At 40.6% G+C, this 23,885-nt stretch overlaps 1 protein-coding gene across 1 annotated transcript in view; it reads left to right on the forward strand.

The window, feature by feature from the left end:
- Positions 1 to 23,885, forward strand: part of LIMCH1 (LIM and calponin homology domains 1) — a 111,549-nt gene that overhangs the window by 42,802 nt on the left and 44,862 nt on the right. Inside the window, exons 4-7 of the mRNA XM_009864609.1 lie at positions 490 to 520; positions 3,549 to 3,659; positions 8,130 to 8,325; positions 12,648 to 12,897. Of these exons, the coding sequence (XP_009862911.1) occupies positions 3,651 to 3,659; positions 8,130 to 8,325; positions 12,648 to 12,897 (455 nt within the window). The 5' untranslated portion in view covers positions 490 to 520; positions 3,549 to 3,650. The remainder of the gene's footprint in view (positions 1 to 489; positions 521 to 3,548; positions 3,660 to 8,129; positions 8,326 to 12,647; positions 12,898 to 23,885) is intronic.

Consider the following 23,885-nt stretch of genomic DNA (forward strand, 5'->3'; position numbering starts at 1 on the left):
CTGCTCTATTTCCTTAACGTTTGCTGCTGATTTCTTCAGTCTCCTGTGCACATTCAGTTGCTTCCAGAGTCTGTATGAGTTGCATGATTTATCACGGAGCAGGGTCTGACTGTTGGATTACTGCACAACACATTTCAGCAATGAGGACTTTTGTCTTCTTTTCTGAAGAAATCAGCAGCTCTATTTAAAGGAAATATTTCTGGCACTGTCCTACTTTACTGTGGGGCCGTTATAAACACATTTTCTTTTGTACTTCCAGAATTCTAATTTAATGATTGAAGTAATGGTGACAAAATACTCCCATGTTATGAATAAATGAATGTGTAAACTACATCTTCTTAGCTTGCATGTGTTTCCAGCCAGCAGAAATGTTCTGTAGGCTTTTGCTAGGAAAAAGGTGATCTGTTGCATACATGCTCTTGGAAAGTGTGTCTGCTTTCTGATTTACTTTCCCTCTCCCCCCTCTTTTTTTTGTGTGTGTGCAACCAGGAACGCTGACTATAGTAGGAAGCTGAAAAATGTAAGTACATCACTTGAGTTTTTGTTTGGATTTTTTATTTTATTGTATTTTATTTTGGTCAGGTTAATCCTGTATTTGGCCTGAGCCAGAATTAGGTCATTAAAAACTGAGTACATATGAGTATTGCTGAAAAGTTCTTCTCAGCGTAAACCTAATCAGGTTCTACTGGAATTTTAGATGGAGTTGCTATGGCAGAGCAGCCTTACAGTAGAAACAAAACGTTTGTCTCGTCTTAGATAAGGAATAAATCTGTGATCTCTGTGCTCTCTGTTGTGGTTTTTCACTGGAAACGGTCTGACTTGCCCATGAAGCTACACTTTTGTAGCCTTTCGTGAAAATAGAGATATATAGTACATTTACACACAGCATTTACATTTACAAGGAAGTAAAATGATTGTTAGATCTGGTTGCAAGTCTTGCTAGCTTTTTCATTGTTCTTTCAAATAAACGTTTCCCCAGAAAGGCTAGTTCCATTTGACTTTGATTTTGTGTTAATTTAAAGTAATGGCAGTGGTCCTGGACCCCATAATTTAAAAAATCCTGCAAAAAAATCCTGTAAAAGGGGACAAGCAAATGGCTGAAATTTGCTGGTCTTGGAGTTAGTTATTGTTCTAAAGCCTAGCCAAGCTGTCTGTCCTTAGTCAGCTGTAAATTGCTGTAAACTCAATCTTTTTCTTTGGCTCACATCCCTATAAACTGCTAGGAAATGCTTAGTCCTTCTCCTAATAACTTTGCAGGCCAGTAATCATAGCTCCAGGTGAAAAATAATAAACACACATCCTCTCAAAAAAAATTATGTCATCATGGCTTTCCCATCATCATTAGAGTAACATCTTCTGTATCCAGCACACAAAGCTGTAGGAGAGAAGTTCAGCTTTGACATTTTAGCACTCTTGTGGGCACTGGCTAAATATCTTTGTACAGATGTATTGTTTTAAAGGTAAAGTTTCAGAAGAATCCTCCTCAACGTGCTTGTAGACAAGATATGCTTTCCAGGTGCGCAATCATGCAACCTCGGCTGGCAGCCAGTCGGAATTGCTTGCAAATGTGACGTTATTTGGAAAAAATAAAGTGGATAAAGAAAGGAAGATGAGAGAAAGTGATCAAATACTAGCAGAAATAAATAAAAATACACAACCTTCATCAAAGAACAGAATGGCAAACTGTATTGGACAGTTTCCTGGTTGCTACGAATACTAGATTTGCAAATGTTTTCACTTAACTTGAGACCATGTACTGTAAGAATTTTTTACATAAATTTGTTGAGTAGTGCTGGTTGAAGGAAAACTGTTCAGATAAAGATTGTTTCAAGACAAAAAAAAATTGATACTGGCAAAACCATGCCCTTTCCCTCAGCACAGTAGCATCAGTTTGGCCGTAATTCTAAAAACAAGGGGAAGATTTCTGAACTTTATTAAAAACATTATTCACTTCTTTCATGGCATATATATTATTTATAAACTACAGGGAAACATAAACTGGATTTAAAAAATAAAATATAACTTTAACGTTATGCACCAAAGTTGTTTTTAAACAGACGATCTGTATGACACGTGCTCTAGTCTTTTCTGGCAGGGCCTTAGCTGGAGTATTGTGTGTGATTTTGGACACGACACTGAAATGAAAAGTGGGGATGTTAGAAAAAGTTGATAAGAAGGAACTGATCAGAAATCTAATGTATGTGGCTGAGAAGAAAGCACCAAAGAAACGTGGGTGCATGTTTTAGGGAAGAGGAGTGTGACAGAAATGTCTGTCTCCAGCAGCCCTTTGGAATTTCTCCTAATCCTATTTTTTTTTAGTTCACTACATAGTATGAAATATATGGCTCTGTCCCATCAAAACATAAAATACTTTATTTCAGTTTATTTAACTTCTTTGAGACAGTTAATGGCAACCATTATTTATTATTGGTTGCACATCTTTTCCACATCAAAATATTTCCTGTTTGTTCTGCAGTTAAATACTTTGCAATGTCACGGAATATGCCGTAATAATGAGCATTAAACGAGAAAAAGCCCTAAGTTCTGAGGTGATGGTTTGGCATTTTTAACCGGTGCAAAACACTGAGCTGAATTGCCTTTGATGATCAGTTTCCAGTCCAAATTGCTGTTGCCCAGGTACCGTTAAAGACCTTGCTTTAAGTGGAGAAATATGTGGGTGCAGAGAAGGACTGTTTGCTTTCCCTGCATGATACAAATATCAGCGGTTTTGGAGGTGTTGGATTTGACCATCCTGATCATCTTAATTTCTCCTTTCCTAAAACAAGTGCAACAGGTCAGATTTCCTTACTGCCTAAAGCAGTGAGAGGATATATAAACATTTGCAAGAGCAATTTGTGGCACTTTTTTTCCCCCTCTAATTTTGAAGTGACTTTTGAGTTACGGAGAGGCATCAAGCCAGAACTTGAATGAAACTACACACTCCTCCTGCTTTAGTCTGATAGAAACAACCAGATGGGCTAAGCATTTCTTAGGCTAGCAGAAGCCTGGAAGTAAATGTTCTTGTGTCATCTGGTTAATTACATTGGGGTGATTAAAAATGGAACTAGCTTTTCTGTCCTTGAAATAGGCAGACACACATTTCAGATGTTTTATTTATTCCATTAGTTTTAATGGTTTTAATTAATGACCACTAGTATTAGTACTCTAGGAATTTTTTTTTCCCATTGGGTTTACAAACAGATGTACTTATAAGTAGGTTTTCTAGATAGTTTCAAATATCTTGCCTAGTTTCTCTATTCAGATTTATTTGTGCCGCTTATTTCCCAGGCAGACATGACAGTTCTATTTTTCATAGAAATTCCAGGAGTATGATGTGTTATGTATTCTATAGGACAGTTTAAATTTTCATAGTCACACAATGTATTTATGTTTAACCACTGACGGACCCTTCCCTTTCAATTCTGATTTATAACAAGAACTTGTGCTGCTGCTGTGCAGTTTAGTGTAAATGAGAGATACTGAAGGGAAGTAAATGTAGCTAAATAACTGTGTAGATGGCTTCAATTAATGATTGTTAATTTCTGCAGGTATTAGTCACCATTTATTGGCTAGGGAAAGCAGCAAACAGCTGCGCATCATATAGTGGATCAACCCTGAACCTGAAGGAGTTTGAAGGTTTGCTGGCACAAATGAGAAAGGTATCTTTTTGTTATGTTTTGGGAATGGAAAATGTATTATTGCTCCCATAAGTAACCTGTTTGTTGCTAAATAAGAGAGAAGTGGGGGGGGGCAGAGTACAAATTAAAGGAGAGAGGTTTTTACTAACTAAAAACGTTTCTGACTCTACCAAGCTATCAACACAGCTTTCTGTGGCAGACAGCTTTGTGGTGATATCAGTGATGCTGCGTGTGATATCAAACACGGCTTTAGAATTGTTATGTGTCTCTGTCATCTTCATTTTCGTGTGTTTTGGCTTGAATTATTTTTATTTATGACACAGTTTCAGCTAGAAGAGCTGAGACTCAAAAGTAAGGTGGCAGGACTCAAAGAAGCAGATTTTTCTTTAAAATTCAGTCTCATGGGTAGCTCTTTTGTTTTCATGTTGCAACATAAAGCATCAAACCAAAGTATCTAAATAAAGCTGAAGGGTAGTAGGAGGAGATTGTGTTTCACAAAGGGCATAGTTATGATCAATCTGTGTTTTTCCAACCTCTAAGTTCTGGCTGAAATCATATTTTGTGGTTTATGATGAACTGAGCTTTGTTGGAAAAGAAAAGTTGTGATTGCTGTATAGTGGTTTTGGAGATTTTTGGTTGAGCGTTCCAGCATGCCCTGACCCTTGGCATGAGACCCTTGGCCTCAGTAGCGGTTAGCATTGATATCCAATCCTGCATTTACTGGGGGTGGAAGGGGCAAGGAGCAGGCATATAAGAAGGTGGCAGTGCCCGGTGTTAACATTGCATGTGTTGGACATACTGCTCACAGAGAGACCTTTGTGCCTGCTGCTCCCTGCCCATCTCATGTAGTGGCCAAGTCGCCACAGGCAGTAGGGCTGGGGACCATGGGAGACTCCTTGCTCTTCATTCTCCGTGCTACTGCATCTGCATCAGCTGCAGCTCTTCCTTCTTGGGATCTCAGAGGGCCAGCGCTGGATTGCCTCTGGAGAGGAAGGACTACTTGGCTGACTGATAGCAGTTCCTACACCCTGGTGTGACCAGATAAATGGGTAAAATCCCTGTTTGTGAGCCCAGTTCCTGTGAACAAACGGGTGGAAGTGGTGAGGAAAAGAAAACATCCTGCTTTTCTGTAGAGATTTATTTTGGTCTTTGTTTGAAACGACATGCACTAAGCACTGGGGACTTTGCCACTCATGAGTGATATGACTGAGCCTTAACAATAAAAAACCATTAAGTTAGTACTTGAGTTGTTTCCATATAGAAGATGTGGGGAAGGAGCAGTCCCTACCCCAAAGCCTCTGGAAGGTGAAACAAAGATGGTCAAGGGAGCTAGAGCGGAAAAATTGCCAAAGTGCAGGTTGTTATAATGTTAAGTGCTGCATGGTATCATGAATGTTTTTTAATGTTTAATCTCTCAGCACCTCTCTTCTCATCGAACTAATCATCAGGGCATTTTGGAGGTCCTGTCTTGAGCCCTTTTGTGGGAAGAAGTAGGCAGAGTTCTCCAGGGAGCTGATGATCGTGGAGCGCTGGGCTGGGCAACGCAGAGCGCTGCAGGGCGAGGACAAAAGCAAGAGGCTGAGCCTTGATTTGTTGCAGGTGTTGGAGCTGGGAGCAGAGTAGAGATCTCATAAAAGCTGAAAGCTACATATTCCTTGAATGTAAAAGCAGAGAACTTTGCAGTCCTGAAAAGTCTTGTTTAGGTGTTGTTACAAGGGCAGATGGCAATTTTTTTTAAGGTCATCTCCCTACTCTTGTACCCCTGCCATATTTCCACTGGCAATTATGGGTTTGTCTGTTACTGCATTTGAAGAGGATTTGGTTGTAAAATAGAACATGTTAATCATGCTGTGCAACACTCTGATGTTCTTTATAGTTGAGCTCGAGTGATGAAAAGACACTTTATCACATTCTCTACTGGCATCCTTTTCCACAGAACTTAATAATTAAAATGACCATAAATTCAGTCTGGTTTAGCTTTTCTGTTAAAAATCCTCTCTGCCCTCCTTTTTTAATAAGCAAATCAAAAGGCAGCTCAGATGCAAGTTGTCTCGGACTCATCTTTTTCTACTTCTCATACTGAGAGGGCTATTCATTTCTAATTTTATTCATGCTACTCTGTTTCTAATTTCATTAACTATTTGGGTACGCATTCTTCTTTACTTTTAAACTAGAAATTCCCAATGACAAAACATCCGTGGCTTTTTGATTATATTTAGTGGGCAGAACTTCCTGGAGGAACGCATCTTACATTTGGCAGTCACACTTTTGCTACCCCTCAGTGACATACTGTGTTTTTAATTAAATAAAATAAAAGACTAATTGTGCTGTTGTGTGTCGTGTTATGGTGTTATCGGTCCGGCAGATAACCACTTTCCCACTGATAACACTTGGGAGATGACGTTTGTTCAAGGCAGGACAAGTCGTCGTCTGTGAGGCGGCGACGGGCTGGGAGAGTAGCTTTGCCAAGGGGAAGGCTGTAAAGAACGTGTTTACAGAAGTCTAGGATCCCGTCCTGGTGCCTGCCTCCTAATTCCTGGTGAGCAGCATGCAAAATTAACATCAACAGGCTTTTGAAAGTAGGATCTGCAGAACTCATTAGTTCACAATTGGACTGTTTTCAGGCTCCGGGAGATAGTGAATGCGGGATGGGGCCTTTTGCCTGAGTTTAAGTCTCTGTGGCTGCTGAGCAGTTCTGTGTCATTCAAATACAGTAATTTAGGAAAATGGAAGTGTGCCTGAGGATTGAGAATAGCAGATTGGTATGAAGGGATTTGGAGATTTAAGGAATTTGGATTTTTGAAAAGATTTTTGGATCGTGTCACAAACGGGATTTTGATAGGATTTTTAGATTTGTTCTTGGATGTGTTTAACTCTTGCAGGTTTCAGGCAGACGGGTCTTTTTTATCCAGTGTTTCTATCAGTATTTTAGTTCACCAAGCAGAACTGGCGAAGGAAATTGCGTAGGGTTCAATTACAACTTTGTTAGAAGTGTTTTATTTGTTTTTAGAAAATACTTTCACTTCAGTTTGCAAGGAGGTTACTTAATGACATTACCACAGTTTAGCTTGGCCTTAGGCGACCTTTGTCGCTGCCCTTAATGTGGTATTTTGGCAGAGTAACAGTAAGTGGCACTAATTAAGCCTTCTTCCTGAAAAGTCTGCAGGACGTTGGATCTGATCTCTCCGTCTCGCTTCGAACCTCCCTCTTTTCTAGCACGGAAGCTCTGGTGTGTTACTGCAAGGCTCTCCTCCCTGCATCGCTTCTCCAGCTAACCTGATTTCTTGTGGAGATTGCCTGCTGTAGCATACCGCAGGGTTCTTGATTCATCTTCTCATTGGGGATATTAGTAATGGGTAAAACCTTAGCAGTCAGGGACAGTGTGAGCTGTACTCAGCATAGCCATTGTGCTCCAGCTAGTGGTAAGCAGGGGGTGCTTCTTAATTAGGAATTAATATTCAGATGCTTCTGGATGGATGGGGGGGGGGAAGGGAAAAAAAATTCACATTCCAGCCTCTTCGAGTTGCAAAATGTCAGTCTGTCAATGGCACCCACATCTCTGACTTTACTTACTGTTGCAGGAGAAAAAAACAGATTTATCTTTGAATAAACGTAGCTATTTTTGTTTTTTCTCAACTTGTGCCATTGTAATTAATGTTAAGACACTCTCTGAAACAAGGGTTTTATTATAATGCAAGGGTGAGGATGGCTTCTATTGACCTTTTCCTCTGCTGGAGTTTCAGTGTTTTAGTATGTGCTGCTTGCACTGGAAAGAATTTATAATCACAGGGCTGTCAAAGACAACCATTGTTCTCCCTGCTCTGAACATGTGGGTCAGCTACAAGTGCTTTCATATCCCCCAGAGCCAGGAGCTGGCAAAGAGTAAAGAGCACAACCGAATTCTTCTGAGGCATCAGGAAAAGCATTTTGCATATTTTTCATTGCTGATTGCCTCAGAAAGACATCCCTCTTTCATAACAGGAATTTCTCTTCAAGGTAGAGGGAGGCTGGGGCACACTGCTTCATTATTTTGCCGAGCTGAAGCAGCAACAACAAATGCTGTCTGCTGGTGTCCGGGCTAGATAGAATAGATGGGCAAGGGGAGGGGGGGATCTTTTAGTAAGCCGCAGACTTAAACCTGGTGCAGGCACAATGTTAAAGTTGTAGTGCCTCTGTCTGTGCTATGGACTATGGACGGAAAGTCAAGTTTCAGGTTACTTTCAGTTTTGACCAGTTTATTAACTTGCCTGTCGCAACTTTTTCTCAGTTCGTCCTGCTAATCTAATGAGCAGGGTTTCCTCGTAATCAGCCTAAAATTGGGGTTTATTGCAGACTTGCGCTTTTGACGGGGGAGAAGGGGCAGAAAGCAAGGAAGCCCTATGTTGGGGAGGAGTTTTGTAGCATTTGGGAAGATACTTTGTTGTCTGCTGTGTAACGGATCTCATGTCAGTGCCTTCTTTATGAAGAGGTACCTACTGTACTTCCATGTAGGAAACGGAGGATATTGAGAGTCCAAAGCGCAGCATTCGTGACAGTGGCTATATAGACTGCTGGGACTCTGAGCGCAGCGATTCCCTCTCCCCACCTCGCCACGGCAGAGATGATTCCTTCGACAGCCTGGACTCCTTCGGCTCCCGCTCGCAGCAGACACCGTCTCCAGATGTAGTGCTCAGGGGGAGCAGCGATGGTAAGTACCGGTCACCGCACAACACGTGCGTAACATTGTGACATTATAAGTAACGTTTCTGGAGCAAATGTGCCACTCAGAAGCTGGACAAAGCCTCTGAATAGTGCTAATCCAGCGGGAGAACTTCCCTGTGAATGCTAACTTGTGCTCCCTGAGGTTTAGATGACTTTGCCAGCATCTCAAAATCTGTCTCGGTTAGGATGGTGTAGTGTTGGAAAATGAGTTACATAATTGCATGGTAGGTTTTATGATGGGAAGAGTGTTTTTCTGGGTTACGATGTAAGAGGATGCTATGCAGACTCGTTTTAACTTATAAATTAGGCTGGAGCAAGGAATAAAACTGCAGGAACAAGGGAAATACTGAAATGAGTAAAATATTTACCTAAGTAAAACTCTAGACAGATAAGTGATGTAGAAATATTTTTGAAATATCCGATATTTGACAGAGTTTTAATATCTGGTGTACACTTTATCAATTGCCATATTTGTTTTCCTGGTATTTAGAAATTGGGTAAATTAATACATCCATTCATCGGAACTGTGGCCTTCTTTGTACACCTTTTAGTGAGGACATACAGCTCCAGGCTTACAGAAGGGATGCTGCTTCTCTGACTTCCCTTTCTGATTCTTGGGGGCTTCCAGAGGCTTCCTCATCCAGTGTGCTGGATGAGGAAGGATTTGCTAGAGGTAAGTGTGGAGCATACACTTAGATTACCTGTCGTGAGCAGGGTTCTGGTTCAGAGCAAAAGTATACTTGATTGAGGCTCCATCTGTGCGGTTACATTCCCGATGAACAGATGAATCAGTTAAACTGATCATCTTCAGATGAAGTTATGCTCCACACATAAATCACTTCTTCTTAGTAATGTTATTTATTTAATAAAATAGGAAGAGCAGAAAACTTTTTGGTAGGAACCAGGTGTTCATACTGCTTGTGGATATGTGGAAGAAACTGGGGCTAATCATAACAGGACACAGAGGTTTCCTAAGGTGATGGGGAACTCCCTAAAACTGAAAAGCTGTCAGGGAGAGCTGGTATCACAGCTGAATTATGAAGAAGCTCTGGGGAAAGCAGGATTAAGATCGGTTCCGCTGTTTTGAGTGGCCTGTGATATTGGGGCTGATGGGTGACCATCCAGAACTGGCTACTGCGACTTATTCCCTCAAACAGCCTCACACCCCCTCAGGCACTGAACAAAGCACAGTCTCCACATTACAAAATGCTTTCCTGCCTTCCCAAATGAGACAAAAATGTGGTGTTGGCAAATAGGAGCTTCTCTCATGTCCTAATCAAGAAGCCTTGCTCCGTCCTGGCTGCTCAAGGAGTGTCCAGTGTCCCTGCCTGCTTGGAGCTGGTAGGCAACGTGTTACTATATTCCCATAGCTGCTTCCTATCAAGTTCTGCTGTATTAGCAGATTTTAGTAAGGTTTTATGGTTGGTTTTTTGCCATAGCTAAGACACATACTGTCTTGTCACATTCTTGAGTCCATAACAAACACAAAATAAGATGCAAGCCTGTTCTTAAAAATTAGTCTTTAACCATCTCCAGACCCAGGGTGCGTGCAGATGCTGCGTGCACGCGTGTGACTTGTCCAGCTGGCCCTTTCCAGTATGTCCCATTTTCCTTGCTTGCTGCTGCCATAACTTCACAGCTGACTCCTCCAAGAGTTGCAGGTGAGGTGTAGCTTGGCTGACCTCTTTTCTGTCAAACCTCTTCCTGTGGCCCCAGCAGGCCGGTTTTTCACTCAACTGTACATAGTTTTTGACAGAAATAATGTGTATGCAATGTTGGTGGAGGAAAAGGTTTTGTTTGCATTGCTTCTCTCTCCATTCAGACAGGAGCTTTATAAACCAAATAATATGATAGTGTAACAAAACTATGATTCCTTCCACTCCTAGGGAAAAAAAGAAAAGGAAATCATTGAAGTGATCCTAAGGTGAAGATTAGTTTAGGTGCAAGCAGTTAGCAATCCCACCCTCATAAATGCCCTCCGTGATTAGCCCCAGTGCTTAGGAACTCCTCTGGTGTCCCATGTGGACCCTGTCTCTTGGCAAAAAGCAAAGAAAACCAGTGGCAGAGCAGAAGATCGTGTTTAAAACATGGTAGAATTGCAGTCTGACCTGCTCATGGAGTTGCTATTTGGGAAAGAATAAAATCCTCTGCTTGGCTGGCAATTGTGCATGGATCCTTGTGCAAAGAATCTGTGTGTGTCTGTGGTGTGTAACTGCTTGTTATGGGCTGTGAAAACTATGCTGCTCCTTCTACTTGGAAATGCAGAACAACAAAGTTAAGGTTACAAATGTAGAGCACGGCTGCCTCTTCTATTCGATGCTTTTGCTTTGAGAGTGGGGTTTTTTTTTTCCGATTTGAGCTGAAAATAATTTCACGAGTAAAATATGAATAATTAACCAAGCTGATTGAAGTCCTCATCTTGGGGATGCTGGTAGGCACATCAGTAATGAGGGAGAGGAATCTATTCTCTAATCCCTCTGCTACTGTGGTTATCTATTCCAGCATTTCAGTTCAAGACTGGTTTTCATGTGATACAAAAATAAACAGCAGAATAAAGCCAAGACCAAACAGAATAGCAAATAACAGTAAGGGTTTTTTTCATTTTCTTTTAGCTGCTCTGGGGCCCTGCTCGGTCTAATGGTATTACAGCTCTTCAAACCTCAGCTCTCCTTGGACACCCGTGATTCTGTGGTCATGTCTCCACTTTTGTTTAGATATAGACTCAGATTACCAAGCATGGTGCTAGTTGTCATATGCTCTTAACCAAAATTATTCAAGCAAAAGTTTACTGGCAAAAAGTGCACTGTGATTTTTGTTTAAGTAGCTCATTTCCATCATGTCTTGTCTTTTCTTACTGTTCCCTTTCACTCTCCTTCGACTCTCTCCAAGCAAACGTTGAAAAACTCAATCTGCTGCAAAAGTTCTTTGCAAATAACATTCCTAGCATATTTAGACCTCTTTTGCTTCCCCCACTTTAAATTATACACAAGCTACTTGTGATTTTTATGACTTCTTTGTTTTCAGTTGTTCACTAGGTAGCTTGGTGAATTAGCTAGTCATTTACTAGTGTGGTGAATTAGTAAGAGGACACAACCTGGGTGGCTTCCCTTCACCCCGAAACGGGGAACATCTATTGCAAATGCAAGTGCTGCAAAGGGGTCCAAGACCAGAGACACCCAATGCTCCAAAGCTGGGAGCAGTTTTGAGTGCTGGTGGCAGACATTGGCTGAATGCGCTCCATTTCACTCATCAAACCAGGGCCTGTGGGAGAGAACTATTTACATAGCTTCTTTGTGAATTATTTTAAAAGGCTCATGATGGTGCAGGGAATCTAGTGAATGTCTATGAAGTGGCTTCCAAAATGGCCGGGAGGGCAGTTCCACTGCAAATGCTCTCTGATGTATTTGTCTCACCGTTCGAGATTTTTGTTTTCAAGTTGGAAAAGTCTTGCCTAAGTTTCTGTGTTTTAAATGGACCGTAAATATTGAGAAGCTTAATTCGTTTGAACAAAATAAAGTAGTCGTTCAGCTCTGTTGGTCTCCCATCTTATTCTCTGTAACTCAGTTTTTCTCTCGCACCTTATTTCTTTGCTTTGCCAGCAAGTATTCTTCAGTCTTTGCTATAGTACTCTAACCTCTAAATCTTGAAATCCCTTCCCTCTCCTCACACCTTTCCATCTGAGGATTGAGTCTCTCTGTGTTGCAGTGTGCTGGACTGATTGGCTGGGCAACTGGTGAGACCGGAGAGAGACCATCTCAGTCTTCTAATTTATGGCAGCTGATGCCCACAGCAGCTAATACTGTGGGCATTCAAATTGCTGCTGTTCTGTAAATACACAGCATTGCAGCCCTTTCGCTTGAGCTTGTGCTGTGCACGTGTAAGTCAAGGCTCGAGAGTGTGAGTCAGGTCAGACATACCTATATGTACAGCTCGTTAAGGCTTTAGTCAGGTACACTTCTGTAGCTGTACTGTGTGGTTGACAAGTCTGGCTTAATCTGAGGGGTTTTTATGTGACCTGTGGCTGAAGATGAGTTTTTCAGGGATAGAAAATCAGGATTGGTGGGGAAAAAAAAAAAGTTTATTATCTGTGTAAATATCATTGCTACTACTCTCAGTGGCTGATTTTAAAATAAATATATGGGTTAAAGTGGCCTCAGTTTTTGGTGTCTACATGCTAAATGTAATTGTAATTTTTGGTGGTCTCTTCTCTGACTTATAATTTAAAAAAACAAAACAACCTGGATGAAAGTGAAGAGGGATTTTCTTTTTCTTTTTCTTTTTTTTTTTTTTCCACTCCTTCCTCACTAGGGAGAGGAAGTGACTCAGAAACTGACCTGCCACACAGAAAGATGCCAGATGTGAAAAAAGATGATATGTTGGCAAGGAGGACCTCACACGGTGAACCTAAATCAGCTGTGCCTTTTAACCAGTACCTCCCGAACAAAAGTAATCAGACTTTCTATGTACCTGCTCCACTTCGGAAAAAGAAAGCCGAACGAGAAGAGTATCGAAAGAGCTGGAGCACGGCGACTTCACCGCTGGGAGACAGACCTTTCAGGTAAGACTGGCCTGGCCAAATTCTCCCTTCCTTGGTGATGACACTGCCTAGTTTTTCTTCTTTTCATCAGACATATGAAGCTGTAAGAAAATTCTTGCGGAGATGGTACTGGTAAATTGTTTGTAGCAAATGGCAAAGGTGGTAGAAAAGCAATGAGTGGAAAATCATTGTCTTCATGTTATGTACCATACAATACAGTACATAGCTTGTGTTTGACAAGATGTTCATTCATATAAGTACCATGAATGTTGACTTAAACCCCAAGGCTGGACAAAAATGTTTTGGGTGATCTGTCTCAGTTCACTGACAAATGATACTTGTAAGTAACATCAAATTAGGTAAATCAAAATAGGTAATATTTCCTTTTTTTTTTAATTCTATAAAAATCAGTTTATTTGTATGTTGTATTCTGTACACTCATACAGTTTACATAGCTGTGACTATGTGTTTCTGCATGCTGGTTTTATCTACTGGTAGTTCACTTTTGATTTGGCATAAGAAGCAACTGCCGTTAAAGAGCACAAGAATCTTCCTGGATGATTCATCAGAATATCCTTTGGCATCTTGATATCAACAAAAAGTGCTTATAGTAAGTAAGCATATGTGTTTCAGGCACAGCATACATTAAACTACCTTGTATAATTCAATAGCAAACCCCACCCTGAAACCATAGAAGAAGAACAGAGTGAAACATCAGGACTGTGTGGAAAAGAGGAAGTGGGTTCCATGGCTCCTGAGGCAAACTCCCTTAAAAGTGAAGTAGGTTTGAATCAAAACAAAGGAAACTCCATAGACCAGTCTCCTTCATGTAGTGCAAAAGAAACATCAGCACCCAAGGGGAAAGATGCAGAAGAGATCAGAAAGTTAAGAAGAATCGAACAAGCTGGCATTAAGGTCATGTCAGCAGCCCAGCGCTACGGCAGGTTAGCCCAACGGTGTGGGAGATTGTGCACGCTTCACGTTTTTAGGATTGGCTGAAGTGTGGGTTTCCTTGATCCGCTGTGATTTCACTTCTAACAAAAATCCAATTTGCTAAGCATTCACAACTGCTAGTCATGGTCTGTCTTGATCTGAAAAGGCTTGTGATGTGGCAGCTGTGGATTGCAGAGCTGTATGACGCTAACTGCCTTTGTGTTGAGGAGTTGTATCATCTTATAATGTAAACAGACTTCGAGAAAACTACTGCAGGGGCTACTTGTCAGCTTCCATGTGATGCTTTTATGCATTTAATAAAAAATACATATGAACATACATTAAAAATGCCTTGTGTAGGCAGAAGTTTCAGAAACTTACTGTACTTGTTGCTGATGGGATGACTTAGTTTACTGAACCACACTTTTTAGGTGGATAATATTTTTAGCTGTGTTAATAAATGATGCATTTGTTTTTAATGGCAGGAACTGTAAAAGTACACTGCTTGTTAACACATGTACCAGTTAAAGCATGGAGGCATAGTTCAGCAGTCATAATTTGACTGACTTTGGCATGGAGTATCAGTAGTTATTCACTTATTACCTGTGTTATTTATTTTTGGATGTTGTTCAATTTGGTTATTTCCTGTTCTTTAGCTACAAAGCTGAAGGATGGCTAGGCTTACTGCCCATGCTTTTCCATCATCTGATATTGGATCCTCATGAAAATTATTTTTCTCATGGGGATGGCCCACAAAACAGAGTTTTAACCAACATGTCAGAACACCAGGCTCTTATAAATGATCAAAATACTTTGGCTAAAGGCTAAGTGTCCAAATGTTTTCCAATCAAAAACATATTATTTAGGATTGTGGGGTGTAATCCTGACTGAGCATTTCAGCAGATCCTGACCTACAACTGGGGCTTTGAAATGTAGTAAAAAGTACCACTCTTATGTGATACAGCTTGTTTATAGATACAGTGAAGCTTGTCTGTGGCCATATACAGATGTGCCATACACAGATAAAACAATCATAGTATATACACTGTCAGATGTCTTCTTCTCAGGTCAGCTTCACTGTTGTCAAGCTGCGATGAACCAGCATGTGGTTGCAGGGTACTACTTTAATAAAGCCAGATACTTATAAAGAGGAACTATCTGTCATAAGTCGTTCAGGCTCAATTAGTGTGCTAGTGAATCAGAAATCCATAAATTGGTGGGATACTAGCATAATCCTGTTCTGAGTGCAAGACTGTAGGATTAATGGTGATAATGTAGTAATATGTAGTAAAATGTAGTAAAAGCTTGTGCTTAGCAGCACAGTGCACAATGAATGGTACTCTTTTGGGAGGAGAAATAACAGGCCATTTTTCTTCCTTGTTCTCAGCAGAAGCAACTTGTGGAATTTAGCGGCTGGAGAAAGGAGGAGCAGCTGGTTTTCTGCCCCACCTGAGAGTCAAAGAGCAGTTTTTAGCCCAGACTTCATCATAGTGAAGTAGGAGCCTGCTTCTGGGGACTGTGGGAAGACAGGAAAGCAGGAAAGGCACTGGGGTCTGTAAGAATTATTTGTATGTGTAAGTGGAAGAACAGTGGGTGAGGAGTAGGAGCAAATTTAGTAGTGACACTTGAGGATAGAGAGGCACATTTAATCATCTTTCTTATTGTCTTGTTATAATTCCCTGTTCTTTGAACCTCTTTTCTCACTCTTCTTCTTGTCATCGGACTCAAATTTCCATACACTAATAACACTGAACAATTCTCAGTCTGTCTTGTTTCTTTGTTCTGATTTTTTCTTTCATGCCTCTTATTCCCTCTTTTTTTTTATTTTTTATGATGCCAGCCTCTCTTGTTTTCACCTGAGGTTGTCAGTTGTCTTCCAGGCTATTTCCTCTCAAGATATTGACCTCTGGAGGACACCCACTGTGACTTTAATTGTTCATAAAGCTGAAACTCAGTAGGGGACATTTCTGGGCCCTGCACAGGAAGGATTTGAACTTGTATGCAAATGTATTTTTTACCTGGAATCTAAGGACTTATCTCCATTGCTATAGCATGTTCTAGGAAAGGGCTGCATTGAACTAGATGCCATGCAAATGCATGCCAAAAAGCATTCCCTCTTCCTGAAGGAGTATGTTGTCTCTTTTCAGCATGTTGTGTTATTGACATGTGATCCTTCTTGCTTGCTTGTTGTCTGCACCTGTCTCTTATTTACACTATTATACTTGAGAGATAATGATCAGATTCTTGGAGCTTCCTTAAAAAGAGGAGAATTAAGTTTGTTGTGATAGATGGTGGAGAGCAGGATGTAATAGAGGGATGTGAGCAAACTTCTTTATATGTTTTTTGCAAAAGGGACATAGACTCTTACCTTAACAGTGTTTGAGAACATGCTTCACCTGCACACCTGCACTCTAACACTTCAGAAGCATCTTCTGTACCAGCATAGACCTGGGTGTTGTTTCTGCAAGGACTGGTAGTGCAAGAGCAATTTGCAAATCTATGGGGAATTCTGGTCCATTGCAAGTTTCAAATCCATTCTTAGCTATCTCTATGATAAACTGACCTCAAAAAACACTTTTGAGACCATCACAAACTGATTCAGGAGACCCTAAAATGTCACAGCTCATGTCTGAGTCTATTAAAAACAAAATGTAAATGAGTGGAAGATAACCTAGAAACTGATTGCTGAAGTCTAGTTACATACTGAAAGCTCTAAGTTCTTCAGTTATTCATTACAATGGTTCATAGTCGTTCTTTTTGAATATTATAGCTACATTTCTTTGCTGCCAAATCCACCTTTCTCAGAAATGCTACATTTGATGCTCTCAAGCTTCAGTGGCATTGGTGGACAAGAGACTGAAAAATCCATCAGTTTTTAGTGAATGATCACTTGGTTATACATAGCTCTTAAAAACTAAAAGCGTAAAACAATACCCCAACCTAACCAGCTGAATAAATACTGATTTTCATTTAAGAAGTAAATATAAACAAGATTTAATGAAGTATTATGTGATTTTATAAATGCCCTTATGTCTAGGGTTCTGAAAATTATTTCCAGATTATTAGATTTCAGAAAAGGGTAATGGTATCAGTGGTAAAGTCTGATTTAAAATAATAATATTTTTTTTAAAAAAAGTTAATATGTACCCTGCTTATTTGGGAGAAAAAGTCCCAGTGCATATGACTTTTAGATGACTGTTTTCCTTTGTGCCTAAAATGTTAGGCACAGTGTACCTACTTAAGATCAGTATATTTGCTGTAAAGTTTTTATATGCTTATACTGGAGGAAACAAAAAAAAGATGTCTTAGGAAACCATAAATAAAAAAATCAAACTCTTTCCTTGGTGGTCATCTTGTACTTACTGAATTGCAGGTTTAAAAAGCAAGTGGAATTTGGACAAATTGAGCTTGTGCGTGGAAACCCTGTGAATGCCCGGGGATGTTGTGGAGTCTCTGTCTTGGGAGACTTTCAAAACCTGCCTGGGTGCAATCCTGTGTAATGTGCTGTAGACAGTCCTGCTTCAGCAGGGGGGTTGAACTAAACGATCTCTAGAAGTCTCTTCCAACTCTGACAATTCTGTGATTTAGGATAAAGTGACATAATATACCTGTTCAGCAGTAAAATTTGAACCCAAAGATGACCTTGTAGGGCAGTTGATTTTGGTATATACAAAAGTCAACATACTTAATAAACTTCTTACCATATTCTTTCATGGAAGAAAGAGTAGTGGAAGGCTGTTGTAGAGTATTATTCTAAGTAGAAGCTAAGGGATTGAACCACTCTTGCTGATGGAGAGCGTGTGCAAAACGTGCAGCAGCTCAGCCATCTGTTCCAGCTGATTCTGAAGCTGTTGTGAACAGAGATACTCATGAGGGAGAGGGACAGCAGCTCCCTTTGGAGAGCCATTGGCCAGTGTCGTCTGTTGCCTTAAATGAAGTCTTGATCCTTCAGAGGGATCTAATGAAAAAATTCCTGTTGGCAACACCACTAATGGAGGGTCCCATGTGTTGCAGCATAGCAAGGCAAAGGCAGGAGGTTTCGTATTGCTCCTCTGAGCCTGAGCCAGGCTGGCCTGTCAGGGATGGGTTATGACTTCCCTATAACCTTCTCCAGCACTTTGTTGAGCAGTGCTTTGAAAGGGTGTCTGGGGATGTAAAATAACTGGCCTGTGTAGTGGGTTTACAGGACTTCAAAATGTTTTAGAAACCAACTAATTATAACACTACTGGTTTGGGTTTTTTTTAAATAGATAAACTCAAAACAACCCCTGAGGATTAGATTCGCTTTCCTAATCTTAGTCTAATCTTTTGTGATTCCTTCTTTTTTCCTCTGTATAGCAAGATGTGCTTTATGAAGGAGGAAGTGCAAGATATTTGCAGGCTACAAGAGTACTACATATGGGGCAATCCACTGCTTGATACCCAACTTGCTAAAATATTGATAAATACAATTTGATTTTTAAATGAGAGAGTTGCCTAGCTCTTGCTATCTGTCTCTTCAGTTTGCTTAAGAGTATTGACTGTTACAAGTTAAGATAAGCTTAATCTTTCTGGGCACCAGCTGTCAAGGGTTTGTATCGTCGTAATCTTCAGTTACAACAAAACTGTGTTGGTAACTAATCACATTTCTGAGCAACCAAATGGCAGTGTGCTCCAGCACACCAGTATCATTGGCATACTGGTGCTATCGTTGTAGCTCCTGTATGTTAGCATTGACATAGAGGGCTTACTCTGGGGGAAAGGGAAGGTTAGTTCAGGGAAGAATCAAGTGTGAATGTGCGTGAGAAGAAAAGCAGTTAAGAATATTAGAGCAAGCAGCCTCGGGTCTTTTTGAAAAATAGAGCCATTAAGAAGAAAAAGTGCCAAATACATGGTATTTCAAGATTCAGCACTATTGGCCAGGGATAAGGTATTTGCATCAAATTTCTTTCTTCGTTTCAAGTGTTCAAGAAGTTTAATACTGCCAGTTACAGTACTACATTCACTGCATCTAGTACTACATTAAAGTAGTTCATGCTGTTTTTACTAGCTATAGCTAAAATACATAAAGATTCAACATGCCAAGTTTCTGTGTGAAGTTCTTGCAAGGTTTGTTACTTGTATATGATAAGGTTTATTTATAGCAAGGCTTTGCCCAATCTAACAGCAGCCTGAAGCATATTTGATAAGTGTGTTTGTTTTATGACCTGGAGGTGGGTGCTGTCACTACCCTCTCTTCCCCTGGTGCATCAAGAGCTTTGTTTAATTTTGCTCTGTGTCAGTAAAAAGCCGACGTGTGAAGACAACGGAAGCACCCCAGATATCATCCTACGCAAGGACAACCCCTTCATGACATGTTACCAAGGAAAGGATTCTGGTTCAGAAGATGAAGCAGCCAGCAGAGTTCCTGATTTAGAAAAGGATGACTTTGCTGCACGGAGAGCCAGAATGAATCAACCCAAACACATAGTTCCATTTAACTCATTTTTAATCGGACCCTGTACAAATAAAGATAAATCTAAGCTGGAAGATGTTAAAAAGCCATTGCAGATGGAAAAGCAGGAACATGCAAGGTGTGCATTCTGGTCTTTCTCTTTCTATTGTAATGCCTAATTTCGCATGGCTTATTGCTGTGTAGGACTAAAGCTGTCTTGGCTACAAAAAAACTTAACAGGGTAAAGTAAATGCAAGTGTTTCATCACAAAGTGAACAAAAAAAAAAGTGGATTAACAACTATTTTTTGCTAGAGTATCAGGATTGGGAGTTTAAACTGACTGTGAGTGTAAATAACATAAAGACTTGACACTTGTTATCTAAGCTCATGAGACTGTAAGTGTGAGTAGTGCAGAATACACTTAAAAGATATGTTTTGTATCTCAGCTCTTTTGCTGAGCGTTTTCAATGCACGTTTTTGAATGCATTTCTTTCATCTAATACCATTTTAATAGTCTGCATAAAACATGGACTCAGATAACTTCTTAGTTAAGGCACTGCATATAAATGCCTGCTATACTGCACCAAACTGTTGCACGTAGTCCCTGTGTTTCTTATACAGCATTGGGTTTGGAAATGGAGCATGAGTTACAGGTTTCAGTCTAGAAAATTTCTTCTTTCAGCAGTGCAGTGATACAAACCTAAGAAGTTGCCAATCACAAGTATCTGCAAGGCACAGATCTTCTGGAAACCAGTTTATTTGTGCAAAGAGAAGTGATTCTAGATATAACCACTATATACACAGTACAATGGACCTTGGCTATAACTGATACATTCAGAAAACTTCTGTTAATATTTAGTAGCTCTTTTCAGTAATGCAAAATGTGCCTTCAGCCGCTGGTAATGTGATTATATTAACATTTTCTAATGACTAGTTTGGCAGGACATCTGAAGAGCACATAACTAAATTTCAATATTTTAATGGTATTGACATGACTCTTAAGATCAAAGCAATTCTGTAGTATGTTTATGAGCAAAACTTGAATTCACTTTGCTAATAATATGAAAATGAGATATTTGTAACTATTTAAGAAAGCTTATTGCACAAATGCTTAAAAAAGTACAGTACTAACTTGAAGATTTTTCTTGCTTGAGCTAGGAATAGAAGTCATGCGAAGAGGTGGTCTCAATAGTGCATGAGCGGGGGAATATAGATGAGAGGTTTCAACTCCAAATGATTCATTCCATGTTTACTTCCTAAAATTAATGTAAAACTAATCTTAGGAATGCAGTTTTATCTTCTTGTGCTCTGAACTTCTTCTCTTGACTCTGATTTATCATTGCTCCCCTGAAATATCTTTTCTTGCTGAACTGAAATGTGCATTAAAATAGAAAACGACGGGTGCGCATGGCATCAGCAAGACAAATAGTGACAAGTGAAGAGAACCCACTTCTGCAAATTGAGAAGACCAAATCAGAGGAGGAACAACAGGTGAAAGGGCCTGATACCGAGAGAGATGATTTGACTAAACAGAAATCTCAAAGCACCTTTCCTCAGCTACAAGAAGATGTGATTTTTTTGAATGCCTCCATAACAAAAGCAGATTTGGAGACCTGGAAAAGATTGAAACTGTCAGGGGAGCCCAGGTACAGTTTCTGCCTGTAGATTGACACCCTGGGAAGCATGTTTAGCTTGTCACAATCTGCTGTGTGTGCTTGTGGTTTTCAACTTGAAGAATGCCTTGGTGTCAACTCAGTTTTCAGGAGTCCAAAATCCATACAGGGATGCTATCTATCATGAAATGAAAACATGTCCGTTATCTAGAGCATTATAGTAGTTTCACAGTTGGTCCCCTGATGGACACTCTTAATATCATACTGGAAAGGTCCTTCTTTTGTCTTGTGGCTCAATCTGCTCTGAAGCTGCTCGAAGTTGAACAGCACAAAGGCCCAAGTGACACCACTGACTCAGTAGCACTATGGTGCTGCTAACCAAGCTGTCTTCAGGATTTGGGGCATTATACCTTGAGGGTGGTGCCTGAGGGTCAACACCTCTTTACATTAAAGTGGCTATACCACGTTAGAGACCTGAGCTAATGTGTCGCATGGCATTGTACTCCTTAACTGAGTAAATAGGCCAGCCCTGTTTGTCACTGCAGCAGTGGTTTCAGGAGTCTCTTTGTAATCGTGTAGGTGTGTTCTTATTGTAAACTAAACCTCCTTAAAGGGAGACGGTGTAAAGCAGTTATTCTAAGTAATTTCCCTGTGGAGATGGGCTGTAATGTATGCAGGTGATTTGTGACTCCAGCAGGAAAGGGTAACAACTCCTAGCTTTCGTGTTTAGGCACATGCCATTTTGCAGTTAAAGGTAACCATCTGTTCAGGCATTCTTCTAACAATGTGGTTACTGTATGTAATTTTAGCTCTAACACAGACTATGAAAACTTAATCATTCTCTCATCTCAAAGATACTGGTAATCTCTTTGTTACTTTTGAGGTGATCTATTAAAATTAGTATTCAGTCCCCTTGGTTTAGGATAAATGAATTGCCCTTGCTAGTGCTCTCATGCCACTGGAACTCCCCTATTACAAGGTGGATGTACTGGTGCCATGCAGTCCCGCCCAGTGTGGCCTGGGTCTGCGTGAGCAGGTATGGGAACTTTGGCTTTGGTAGGATAAAGAATGGAGTCTGGAATGGGCCATATGCTACATTCCCTCCCCTAAGGAAGATCTTCCATGGGTGTACTCCTAGACTTTCTCCAACAGGTCTGCAGTATCTTTGGACTTTCATCTGTCATTTGGGGCCTCAATATGCCACAGCTGTTTTTACCTGTGTCCTTGCACTTTTAAAATAAAAGACCTTCAAAACTTAGGAGCATTTAATTTGCTTCATTCTGGGATTTCATGTTGGGGGGATTCTTTTATTCCTCATTCTGACTAGTGAAGAAGATTTCAAGTGTCCCAGTGATACTCTGCCACCAGCTGAAATGACGGTGAAAGCAACAGCCTGTGATGATTTTGCTGTCCGCAAAGCCAGAGCAAACAAAAAGGCTGGTAGCCCCAAGCAGAAGTTTGTGCATTTTGGGCCAGTCACTGAGATTGATCAACAGAAATGGGACAAGCTTGTTATTGGTAGAGCTTCATCCAAGAGTGGAACAGAAGAGGAAAGCAAGGAAGACAGCATGGAGAGTTGCTCTGGTGTTGAAAGCTCTCCTTCCACCACTGTTGGCACTCTCAGGTTTGCTGAACCCAGCAATGAAGTATCTAAGCCACAGAATGAGCCCAGGTATTTGGTGTGGCTTAGGAAGTGCTGCTGAGCTGGTGCTGAGACCTGTTCTTGCCAGCTGCTGATCTGCATGGCAGTGAGCTGCAGCCCAGAACTAAGCGCTGTTTACGTGCACGGCCTTGTTCAGAAATCATCTGCTGCCTTCGCAGTATCTTAACATGTTCAGGGTTACACAAAACAACGCTGTGCAAAGGCCTTCTGAGAGCTTGCCTCAAAATTTCTGGTGGGTGGTGAAATTGCTGGTATCTCAGAGTCTGACCAGTCATTCAAGCTTTTTCTGCCTTTTGAATTCCAGTGGCTTTGCTCTGCCTGCTTTTGGCATTCAGCTTGCTGGCTTTACTGATGTTAAAAAAATGCTTTCTTCAAACCTAATGGATTTACTTCTTTTTTGAAGATGTAATGCTGAAACCAGGGTGTATTGGTGCTCTGTGTTTCTGGCATTTATCTGGAGGAGAATTACAGCTCTGGGAAGTTAACATATTAAAAGAGCTCGCATTTCTTTGGCTTTTCTTTAATCACTTAGTCTGTGGCTGTAGCAAGAATTTTTAATGAATGCTTTTAGCAAGCAACTCAGTCAGTTAAATTTGTGTGTTTATAAAACTTGCAAACTGAGTTGGAGGACTCCTTCCTTACTTTTCAAAATATTTTGTCTATCTCACACCTCTTCTCACTCTCGTTGCTAGTGAGGTAGCCAAGTCAGGTACCGATAACACTTGCAGAATACCATCACCTGTCTCTGCTTTTGGCATCGTCTCTGAGAAACAAACCTCATGTGGTTTGAACAAACAGCAAGAAAACGCCAAGGAAGAATGTGATGGACATTTACCAGACATTGAGAGAGATGATATGTTGGTTAGAAGGATGGGAACTTTTCAGAGGCGTACTACTAGCCCTGTTTCCTTATGTTGTCCACCCCTGTCAGTAGCTCCTCATCTGCTGCAGCAGCAGCAAGGGAAGGTAGTAGCTTGTGAGAAGGATTTGAAGGCTCTGCGGGAAGCAGAAAGGTTAGAGAACTGAAGCAGATACCTCTGAGCTTCATGCCTGGTTTGTGTGTGGTGTTAGCTTGGATCGGTCAGCAATGTTGTTCCATTCTTCACACGGCCTTTAAAGATGCTTTACTCATTCATCATGGCATGTGTTCTGTTTTAAGAAATTATTTACAAGAATGTATCCTATGAACATAAATCAGTCTGTTTGCTTTCATAATATTTAAGTGCTTTAGTTGTTAATCGCTGTTCAGCATGAAAACAGTCTTTCATCTTTTGGGGGGATTTCTTTTGCAACCCATGGTGCTTTGTCCGGACTTTTATGCCAGCTTCCATGTGAATAATTCTTTGCATACGTTTTTATGCAATCCCTAACTTCTAATGAATCACCT

Source organism: Apaloderma vittatum, unplaced genomic scaffold, assembly GCF_000703405.1.
Source record: "Apaloderma vittatum isolate BGI_N311 unplaced genomic scaffold, ASM70340v1 scaffold18922, whole genome shotgun sequence".
NCBI lineage: Eukaryota > Metazoa > Chordata > Aves > Trogoniformes > Trogonidae > Apaloderma > Apaloderma vittatum.